This window comes from Triticum urartu, chromosome 5 (assembly GCF_003073215.2).
Source record: "Triticum urartu cultivar G1812 chromosome 5, Tu2.1, whole genome shotgun sequence".
In the NCBI taxonomy this organism is placed as follows: domain Eukaryota; kingdom Viridiplantae; phylum Streptophyta; class Magnoliopsida; order Poales; family Poaceae; genus Triticum; species Triticum urartu.
In genome coordinates, this window is record NC_053026.1 from 419,938,329 (window position 1) to 419,949,189 (window position 10,861).

Below are 10,861 nucleotides of genomic sequence, written 5' to 3' on the forward strand. Positions count from 1 at the left end.
TCAATGCTTTGATTATTGCCCCATGTATTTTGTTCGTTCGTTAATTCATCCTCATAAAAGGAAACAATTATAGGTCGTTATTTTCGTTTTTAGAGACTAATTACCTGAAGTTGTGAGTGTTTATGCTAGCGTCCTATATGTCATCAATAACTGAAACTGAGTCACTTATAAGAAAGGCGAAGGTAGACCCCCACTGGCACAATAGATAAAACCATCTCTTTATTCTTTATAGCAATCACTTCTACGGCTCCATAATAAACAGCGAACCTATATTTTCAGGGTGTCAATGAATCTCTTCCCTTGACGGAAATGTTCAAAGAGCCCAGCCACAAAATCCTTGGCCACCATTTTCTTATATCTTGGCGGTCGCTTGTCATCCAGCAAACCGGGCGCTGGCTCCAACATCGTTTCTGCATCCACGGCGTAAAACACAGCCAAGGAAAGCCTATCCATCTCGACGTTCGTCACCACTCTGTGAACCGGGCTCGTAAAGATTCCATTGTTCATTATCTGCGTCAAAGTTTTACATACAAGTCAATGAAGCATCAGGGTTCAGGAGATAGGATATAACACCGACCATTACCATTACATATTAATCAAGAGAGTAAGTTTGTATGTAGTAGATGCTTACTTCTAGGCAGTCTGCTAGGTTAATCAGCAATGTGTGAGGCTTTGCTGGAACATTGTACCATCTCCCATCTCTCTGAACTTGCAAGCCACCGACGGTGTCATCGTTGAAAAGGATGGTAAGGAGACCACCGTCGGAGTGAGCCCTGAGGCCCAAAACTAGGTCAGGCCTCGGACATGGAGGGTAGTAGTTGAATCTAGCAAACCCGGGGGCCTTGTTTGATATCTGGTTGACGAAGTAGTCCTCGTCAATCTCCAGGAGCTTGGCTATCGACCGTAAGACGAGGTCTCTTATTTTCTTGATTCTTGATGCATACTCTTGTAGCACATCCCTGTAGAAAGACTCTGGAACAGTTTAGTCAAATAAAAGCTTCTGGTCCTTTAATTCAGTTTCTAACTTTTTATGAGTTGCCTTTGAATATCCTTTTTAAGAGGGTAAATACCCCCTGACTTTGGATATCTTTTAAAGAAAGCAATTATTAATCAACAAATTGCACAAAACTACACCGCGAGCAACAAAAGAACTACGTACATCACTAAGAGAAGTTTACAACAGTCTATATTCACATAGGGAAGTTGCGTCTTTTTTAAAAAGAACTTAGCCTAACTTCATTATAGGAAATGGCATGATAACACGGGTCCAGTAGCAAGAGAGACATGCAATGCCCATTGACTAAATCACAGAGTACGTTTACCCAGAGTGGAGTTTATGACACTATTCTTTACACTGAAATTTCCTAAAATTTCACTGTGCCTTCCTTTGCATTGCAACTAAGCTAATACAGTATTAGAAATGTGAAAAACATCACTCAAGGTAGGGGAGCAGGTAACCTGAAAGATTCGGGGTGACTGGGCCACTTGGCGAAATTCCTCTCATCCTCCGGCTCCACTCTCAGATGCAACCGGTCGCTCCAGTTGAGGACCTGATCGTCGGACACCACCTTGTCACTGCCATACCCTTCCACCTGGTAGTCCTTGCCGTTGCCGTCCACCAGGTTGCTGCATTTCTGCCTCTCCTCCGCCGGCTGCCGGAAGAACTCCCTCGACACGCTCGTCATGGCGTCCATGAGAGAGTCCTCGATCCCATGGTTGGTGGCCTGGACAAGTGTTAAACAGTCTCAGCAAGAGTTCAGTAACTTCAGAAACTAGTTGATCCATGCATTATGGTGCACGCAGACGCTCGCTCACCAGGAAGAAGCCCCAGGTCTGCAGAGCCGCCCGGAGCCTCTCGGCCTCGTCGGCGTCCGTGAGCCGGCTAAGGTCGACGAGGGGGATGGGCTCCGGAAACTCGTCGGCGGCCAGCAGGTCGCCGTGACGGTCTTGCTCCGGCAGCACGTACTGCCGCGGCGGCTCCTCGGCGCCGGCCGCCGCCAGCTCCTGCACCGTCGGCCGCACCATCGGCGACGCAGCCATTTCTGTGCTTGGGTGAGACGCAGCCATCTTGAAGTTGAAGATGGAGGGGCCGGTATGTATAGCCTCGAGTGTGTGCCTCGATTTTCCTTTTCCAAATTTGTCTTAATCCTCCTCCAATCATTCTCTGGGCGACATCATGCATGACGCACTCGATGCGACTCTTCTTTGTCCGTCGCAATCGTATCATACTCCAGTCAAGATCGCGACTGAGCTATCTATCCAGTGCTCCGATGTGAGCTCAGCCGTTGGATCGTGATCCAGCGGGCAGCACACGCGATGTGGACCAATAGCACCAGTGGCCACTGGCCAGGCTGAGCTGAATTGATGGGGAAAGTATTGACAAAAACTGGACCATTGTCCAGATTCATAGTGGCTGACAAGTCAAATTTGAGAAAGTTTTTTTTTTTGCGAAGTGACCGACAGTTTCCTGGCCCAATTCCAGTTGATTTCTGTTCATAATCAGGTTTTCTCATGATTTCAGCACAATAATCATTTAGTAATCTTCAAGCCTGAAGGGAGTGACCCGTTAATATCAAGTAAGTAAGAGGATTTTGACAATTGACAAGGAAAAATGTAATGCTGCAACAACGCTGCCATTCCAACAGATTAAAGTATTTGTATAATACTGCTACATGAAGTTTGAAGAGCACAAAGATAACACATGGAGTACAAGTCTCGGCATTCTACAGTGTTTTCAAGACTATCTTGTTCAGTTATTGTACTCAGGTCAGTTTATTTGTAGTAGGAAACACCAGCTCGGCGGCTCCTCGACGCCGGCCGACGCCAGGTCTTGCACCATCGGCGTCTCGTCGGACGCAGCCATTCTGTTATTTCTGTGCTTGGGTATGTGTTTGGTTACTACTGTTCACTTGAAGTTCAGAGGGGGAGGGGAGAGAGGGGATGGGGTTATACATAGCCTCGAGTCATTTTCTGGGCGGATCATGCATGATACACTCCACACGACTCTTCTTTGTCAGTCACAATCGTATCATCCTCCAGTCAAGATTGCATTGCGACTGAGCTAATAGCCATAGGTTTTCAGTTGTGTCATCCTTCAGTCAGACTGTGAGTGCTACCACTATCCTATCTTCAGTCAGTCAGATTGCATTGCGACTGAGTGCTACCAGTCAGATTGCATTGCGACTGAGTGCTACCACCATCCTATCTTGTACCACACGATCGAAAATAGCACTAGTGGCCACCGGCCAGGCTGAGCTGAATTGATGGGGAAAGTATTGACAAAAACTGGACCATTGTCCAGATTCAAAGTGGCTGACAAGTCAAATTTCAGAAAGAATATTTTTGACTGACAGTTTCCGGGCCCAATTCAAGTTGATTTCTGTTCATAATCAGGTTTTCTTATGACTTCAACACAATAATCATTTAATCTTCAAGCCTAAAGGGAGCGACCCGTTAATATTAGTAAAAAGAAAGGGACAATGGCAATTGACAAGGAAAAAAGTAACGCTGCAAAAACCGATAATATCAGTATACTACTGCTACATGAAGATTGAAGAGTACAAATATAGCGCATACAAGTCTCAGTATTCTAGAGTATTTGCAAGACTTTCTTGTTCAGCTGTTGTACTCAAGTCAGTATGCTTGTAGAAAACACCAGCAAGGCAATAACATTAATAGACATGGAAGTAAAAAGTGATATTTCAGATAGCTAAGGTGCAGAGTGCAGACTGCAGAGTATAAGACTACACCAGTTATCCATGATCCTTCACGGAATACAGAAACACCGAACCATGCATATCTTGCCCAGCAGTTGCTAGCCTTTGATATTTCAAATTATTTTGTAAGACTATGCTAGCGAAAAACTAACTAGACGGTCGACAAAGGCCTCCCGATGAAATGCCTGAATTGCATCACCATCAGACTCACCGAGAATTATCTGGCAATTTGGTAGGGCTTTTTGGAGAGGCAATATTTTTGTTTCAAGAATATCGGATGTATCCAGATGATCCTTCTGGAGCCACTCTGGTCGATCACTCTTCGATGTAAATAGCAGCAGTTGGTTGAGACTAGTAGAGTTCCTCAACACAAATCTTAGTAGCCTCATCTCATTGTCACCCCCCTTGAAATTCGTCATCTTGAGCAACTTAAGGTTCTCAAGGCAACCCTCTACTGGCTCTTCCTCTGATTGCCCTCCATCAGATAGCTCTTCATCTGACCAGTCTTCCTCTGACTGATTTTCCTCCGACGCCTCTCCCTCTGGCAGCTCGTCTCGAAGCTCATCTTCCTCTTCTGATAGCTCTCCCTCTGGCAGCTCGTCTTGAAGCTCATCTTCCTCTTCTGATAGCTCTCCCTCTGGCAGCTTGTCTTGAAGCTCATCTTCCTCTTCTGCCAGCTCTCCCTCTGGTAGCTCCTCCTGAAGCTTATCTTCCTCTTCTGGTAGCTCTTCCTCTGGCCCATTTTCCTCAGGTGCCTCTTCTCCCCGCAGCTCCTCCACTGGCCCATTTTCCTCTAGTAGCTCTTCCTCTGATTCTGATGGTTCTGAGCCCAGTCTATAATAGTGACTATTTGTTGGAAGCTGCAACAGAGCATAGTAAGCATTAGGAAGAAGTAAAGCACAGCAAGAGAAAGTATACAATACAATGTGTATTAAATAAATGCATCCCTAATGGCCATAGTGCAATCTGTTTAGCAACCAAGGTCATCTTGCACTCTAGTATCTTCACCTGCACAAACAGCCTCTCTAAAAGAGGGGGGCAGCAGGCCACCATGAAAACGTAAATGTCATCCAGGCTGCTGTTGTACATTGCAAACATCAGCAGCTGCAGCTCTCTCAAATTCCTCAATTTGCACGACGCGGCACCACTTTTGGTTAGTGATCTCTCACGAGCCTTGGCAGACACTCTCTGCAAAGAAGTCTATGACCAATGAGTAGCTGAGTAATGCAATTAAATCGATGGAATGGAATGGAATGCAGTAAGCAACGAACCCGCAGGGCACTGCTGCAGAGGGTAAGCACGGTGAGGCTTGAGAGGTTGGTGAGTGCCTGAAGCCAATTTCTTGGCACCCCTGCAGGCCAAGCAAAATCGAAACAGAGTGGGGTGCCGAGAGGCCGGAGGCGACCGGCAGGTCCGCCGAAGCATAGGTAAAGGTCGGCGAGCGCGCAGGTGGCAGGGATTGTCAGGGCGCGGATGTAGGAGCCGCTGTAGCGGAAGGAGCGAAGGCTGGGCGCCTCCATGGTACAAATGTCTCTCACCCCTCCGCACTCCGCGACGGTGAGGCTCCTCAGGTGCGGCCCGGCGGCCTCGAGGTTGACGAAATCGAGGCCGTCGCAGTAGCGCAGGTCGAGGGTGCGGAGGAGGGGGCACGCGGCGACCAGGTTCTCGACGGTGTGGTCGGAGAGCGTGACGCCGTCGAGGTAGATGACCTCGAGGACGGAGAAGGTGTGGGAGCGGGCGCAGAAGGGCTTGGAGAGGCCGACGCGGATGCCGCCGACGGTGAGGCGCGTGAGGTGGGCGTCGCCCCGCGGGAGGCGGAGCTTGAAAATGAAGCCCAGGGCCCGGTGGGCGAAGTCCACGTGGAGGTCGGCGGCGTAGTCCAGGATCCGGTGGACGCCGTCGGGCTCGAGGTCCCCCTTGCCGATCTGGAACGTCAGGGAGAGCCGGTCGAGGCGCCGCCGGCCGCGCCGCTCCAGGGACTCGAGGATCGGCGCCGGGGGCGCGTGGGTCTTGAGTCGGAGGTCGAGCGATGAGGGCGCCGGCCAGCGGTGCGCCCAGAGCGCGCGCCACCCGGTGGAGAGCGCGCCCGTGCGAACGGCGGATTTGAACGGGAGGAGGCCGAGGATGTGCAGCCGCAGCGCCTCCGGCAGCGACGAAATACGGTCCTCCTCCGCCGCCCCCGCGCCTGGATGCGCTCGCTCCCCTCCCTCGCCCGTCCGCCGCCTCTTCGAGCCGCCACCGGAGTCCAACTCCGTCGCCATTCCCTCCCGTCGCCGATCAGCCACCACCCCAGTGCTTTTGCTTCCTGTGACGGGCCGCTCGGCATTAACACTTAACACTAGTCTCATGGGCTGTTATTGTTGGGCCAGGTTTACCCAGTTCCACTGGCCCAGAACTCGGAATCTTTCGGCTGCGGGCCTGTGGAGGACAGAGCGCTTTGCCTTTTCGTCAGCCTTTTGCCATTCCCTCAAAAAAAAAGTTAGCCTTTCCATTATTCGATCTTTTTTCCTTTTGCCCTTGTCTTCTTCCTCGCCGCTCGTCCCCTTAAACCCTCCCATGGCGGCCCGCCCATGCTCCCGCGGCTGCCCCAAGCTCCGGCGCCTCCTCTCCTCCGCCGCCGCCGCGAACCTCCCCCTCCTGTGCTCCTAGAGGCGCACGGCCAAGGGCTCCCTGGCGGATTTGGATGAATGCCACCGGCCGGCCGCCCCATCTCCTCTCCCCAGCGAGATCTAGGCTGCAGCCCCAAAGAGAACTAAATATTCTCCCTCTCCAACTCGCGCGAGCTTCGATCCGGTGCCCTGCGGCCGGCGTCCCCGAGACCGGCCCCGGCCCCAAACGCGGTTCCCAACCCGACGCCCCCCTCCCGCACGCTTGCGGCCTCCGGGAGCATCGCGCGGTCCTACATTTCGTTGCGGGTAAGCACTCACTTGAGACTCCAGAACAATCATCCACTTTCTGCGTTGTGTTTGCACAACAGTTTCTGATCTTGTACATGCCACGGTTGATAGTTCAGTATCTGCTCCAGTGCAGCGTTAGTGTTAGCGAGTCAGATTGGAATAAGCCATCTTCTTTTTCTTAGGGGAAAAGTGTAGTGTAGTGCCCTTGATTGACTTGAAATAATGATCTGGAAGATTGACGGTCTTTAGACTAGGAGGGGTGTTCAAGATTGCAGACTAATAATTGCGTGACAGATTGTCATAGTTAGGATTTGTTCTAGAGGCTGCTTGAACCAAGTAACATTGGCGACTCGTAGTGTGATAACTTTTATGGTATGTATTTACAAGCACATAAGAATGGCGAGGTTGGTGCCCATTTCCCAGACTACCTTTTACATCTTTGTTCAACAAAAAGCTTGTAATGGTTTGTTCCATACAGATCATGAACGCCTAACTGTATTTCTGCAATTATCACTGTCTTAACACCTTACTCTTAACACCTTAAAACTTTGTCTTCTATTTTCGCTGTTTGATTTTGTGAAAGATCCTCATAGAACTTTCCCAACATAACATGCCATCTTCGCCAAAATTTCCGTAGGGTTGGCTTAGGTGCCACACAATGGATCCTGTCTTTTATACAGCGTCATGCTCACTTGTGGTATATGCTTTCTGGAGCCATATATCTGGACCAGTTGTTAGTTAATGTGCATTACCTAATTCTCCAAAGTTATATTTGTGGCCATGTATAGTCTTTGTATTTTCCCCGTTGTATAAGGGGCTTTCTGCATATTTCCCTCACATGTATGTGTATATATAGTGGACTATGGCCCCATGGGAATTCGAGTTGCATAGCCCTAGGTTTAGTTTCTCTCCTCCCACCGCACGCGCAGCTCGTGCTCAATTCCAATCGATCCCGGTCTCCGTCCTCTATTCCGGTATTCCCTGCCGCTCCCTCAGGTGGAGCCCTGATTCCTCTCGCTCATGTAGCTCTCGATCGAAGCTTCACAACGCGATATCCCTGATTGGATCGCAATCTTTCAGATTTGATCTAGTTTATCGTAATTAATGTCCATAATAGAGCAGATTTTTTGGGTAAAATTATCAGTTGATAAATGCTCTTCTTCTACTCAGTTTACGGTACAATGTTCAAGAAATCATTTTCATAGAAGTATATACCAAATTACCAGTACTTTTGTAACTTTTGTTAGGTGAGTCCTTTCCGCTCAGTGTTTATGGTGCCGCCTGTGTACCAGGAGCCTAGTATCATGCCGATCAATACAAGAACGGAGAAGGAGTTGGAAGAAAAGGTAAAAGATGACAACATCTCTTGCATTCATTTCTTTTCCATCTTCCCTTTGAGCACATCGGTTGTATCTTGGGTGTCTCTCTTCTTTCATCAGCTAGAAGAATTTTTTATGTAATTCACAAAAAAATCAATTTTTGTTTGAATGATCCTAATAGTTTTACTTGTAGGTGTTATGCACGCACAAAAAGCCCAAAGCTACAGGGTGTGTTGCCCAACCGCAGCAGGAAATTGAACTCGCCATTGAGAGTGAGAATAAAGGGCATGGTGATCCTTCACCAAAAGAGTCTGCTTGTGTTGTGCTGAGCAATGGTGAAGCAAATGGTTGCAGTGAGGGGCATGTTCTTGGTATTTGAAATTCTTATCTTTTTTAATTCTTCTCATGATTCTTTTAGCCACTGTTAAATCTGATTGATTTCAGAATAATCAATACAACCATTAAATAAAATGTTATGGTTTCATATAAGATGGACAAAGAGTTATATCTCTTAAGTATGGTTGTGTTAGCCAAAATTTAGATATCAATGTACTTGAATGGAAAATTTGAATAACTTATTGCTGCCTATATAATGAGAGACTGGATGATCTTATAACCTCCTCATCTGTATATGTACTCCCTCTGATCGTAAAAAGTGGGCGTAATTTTCTGGGCGTGTAGATTAATGAATGATAGAAGAGAACTGGCCTTCTTATTTCCCCAAAACTGCCCCTAATTAATCACGCGTTCATGGAAGTAATTGACATCAGTCATTAGCCAGATTAGGAACACACAAACTACCACACAAGATTTGGAATAACTACCACATGAGATTTAAGGAAAAGGCCGATGGGATGGAGACGATTAAGAGGCAATCTTGGTAGGCCACGGAGAAACAGAGACCTGACACTGTTCTTGCGTGGAAAAAGCGTGATTTTTTCACGGACATAGAGAGTGATATTTATAGTACTACTATAACATTAGCTTCAATTGTTAAGAGAAGTGATATATCAGAAGAAAGTGACATTGATCTGGCATGAAAACAAGGTAATGTGGACATAGCACTGAAGCTAACTTACATGGATACTAATTTCTGGCTTCTGCAGTCTGTCCAGGATTACAAAATTCACAATAACTCGTTAGAATGATTCTTAGTTTACTGCGAAATCCTTCTGTAGAAAATTGCCAGTTTAAACCATTGACTCGTAATATAGATAGCATGTAAGCATCTTCTTTATATCCTTCTGGGCGGTGTTTTATCTTTTGGTCAGAAAACGATGGTGCTTTATCTTATCTACAGTATTAACAGTTTCTTCACAAATTACCTGTTGCATGGTGTACTTTCTCGTGATGATGTATACCTTGGGCAAATGTCATGTCCAAATTCCGAAGACATGACTCGGGTAGAAAGGATCATTACAGTTCAAATATTCCATACAGTTAAGAAGTTAATGATCTGAATGTTCAGTATTTTGGTTCAAGAGTATTTTAACTAAGAATACAGTGTTTCAAATAAAATCTTGGACACGGAACAAGGGATGCATCACTCTAGCAATATATGCATAAATCTTATTTTTGAAGTTAAACTGTTGTTTTATAATTGCTGATTTTGTTTGAATTCATAGGCGGTGCAAATGAAGAACCAGAAGCAAGGTCGAGACTGGCTCAACTCTGCAGTGCAATTGGCTGGAAGAGTCCAACATATGAGTTTCAAGAACATGGACATGGCCATACAAAACTGTAAGCTTTCCTATTAACCCACGAATCTGTAATTTGTTTTTTATGTGCTTTCAACAGATATAGGCGCATTGTGCATTATATTACCTCAAATGTAATATTGTCCATATTATCATAGGCAAAGCCACTAGTGGCTTCCTCCGCAAGGTGTGACAGTTACTGGCCATTCTATACTCACTTGAGTGTTCTTTGAACACTTTGTGCTGTACTACCAGCTCGTATGGCATGCATAGCTGATAATCGAGCTGCATTCCTGATGTGCCATGCACTACTGTTTGAAAATTGAATAATTATACAAGATCGTGCAGTTGGTAAATCCAATGCTGATAAACACTGCAATGGCAATAATGGAATGGTGATAAACACTGAAGGCTACTCAGAAGTAGCCCAGAAGTCCATGTTCTTTTGAGAAAATTTCTATAGTTTCATTAGCTCGGGCTAGCTACCACGTCAACGCTAATAAATAACAACTCTGATGTCTTATGTTTTCTATTCTGGGCGGTGGAAAATGCATCTGGTTGATAATTTGCTTAAGATGGTAGGTAGAGTTTGAAATAGAAATGGGCATATCTGATGTTCTATTAACACTGCAGGTTCACATGCAAGGTGAGTGTTCTTGTGGAGACGTTCACAGACACTGTTGTGGAGTGCATCAGTGAGCCCAAACCCCAGAAGAGAGCTGCCCAGGAACAAGGTGCTGAAGGTGTGTTATGGACCCTCAAGCGCCTTGGTCATGTGAAATAGCTCTAGACGTCCTCCATCAGGCGTGGCGCGACGTCTGTGTACCCTCTTGTTACCATCCGATCCATCATAAGAGCGGTATCTGCTCTTTCTTGAATCCATGACTCAACCTGCGATCATGTTGTCAGCTGATGCTTATGCACGGTTAAACTTGTTGCTCTGTCGGTCGTGTTCTAATTTCATATTGCTTTAGATCTCTATACAAACTAGTGAAGTGAACCCATCTCCAATAGTCCAATAATTCTTATCTTTAGACCATTCTGAGCCATTTACGAACATTACAGCAAATATGATCAAGACATTTATGGCTCCCACATAAATAAGAAGCTGTGCGACAGCTACAAAGTAGGAATTTAATAAAAAATAGAATAAGAATATACAAACAAGAACTAATCCCAACGAAAAGGCAGAATAAATGGGGTTGGTAAGTAATACTACTCCTAGACCCCCT

General features: G+C 46.5%; 3 protein-coding genes across 5 annotated transcripts; 1 reads left to right on the forward strand and 2 right to left on the reverse strand.

Annotated features, from left to right (window-relative positions):
* Window positions 1–202: 202 nt before the first annotated feature.
* LOC125509457 (protein SRG1-like) lies at window positions 203–2,085 on the reverse strand. The gene is made up of 4 exons (XM_048674437.1): window positions 1,816–2,085; window positions 1,459–1,724; window positions 632–959; window positions 203–510 (listed from the first exon to the last, which is right to left on the reverse strand). The coding sequence occupies exons 1-4, from the start codon at window positions 2,065–2,067 to the stop codon at window positions 268–270; spliced, it is 1,089 nt and encodes a 362-aa protein (XP_048530394.1). The 5' UTR covers window positions 2,068–2,085; the 3' UTR covers window positions 203–267.
* A 1,557-nt stretch (window positions 2,086–3,642) lies between these two features.
* Window positions 3,643–6,051, reverse strand: LOC125509458. Its single transcript, XM_048674438.1, has 3 exons — window positions 4,988–6,051; window positions 4,725–4,904; window positions 3,643–4,576 (listed from the first exon to the last, which is right to left on the reverse strand). Exons 1-3 carry the CDS (start codon window positions 5,975–5,977, stop codon window positions 3,848–3,850), a joined length of 1,899 nt encoding a protein of 632 aa, XP_048530395.1. The 5' UTR covers window positions 5,978–6,051; the 3' UTR covers window positions 3,643–3,847.
* On the forward strand, window positions 5,014–10,631 carry LOC125509459 (endoribonuclease Dicer homolog 4-like). Of its 3 annotated transcripts, none has more exons than XM_048674441.1 (5): window positions 5,014–5,143; window positions 7,861–7,959; window positions 8,126–8,303; window positions 9,558–9,672; window positions 10,263–10,631. In XM_048674441.1, the coding sequence occupies exons 2-5, from the start codon at window positions 7,885–7,887 to the stop codon at window positions 10,411–10,413; spliced, it is 519 nt and encodes a 172-aa protein (XP_048530398.1). In that variant the 5' UTR covers window positions 5,014–5,143; window positions 7,861–7,884; the 3' UTR covers window positions 10,414–10,631. The 3 variants fall into 3 exon arrangements, with proteins under 3 accessions (XP_048530398.1, XP_048530397.1, XP_048530396.1); XM_048674440.1 differs by lacking the exon at window positions 5,014–5,143 and adding an exon at window positions 6,092–6,631; XM_048674439.1 differs by lacking the exon at window positions 5,014–5,143 and adding an exon at window positions 6,712–7,609 and having other exon boundaries at window positions 7,861–7,960; window positions 8,124–8,303.
* The last annotated feature ends 230 nt before the right edge of the window (window positions 10,632–10,861 follow it).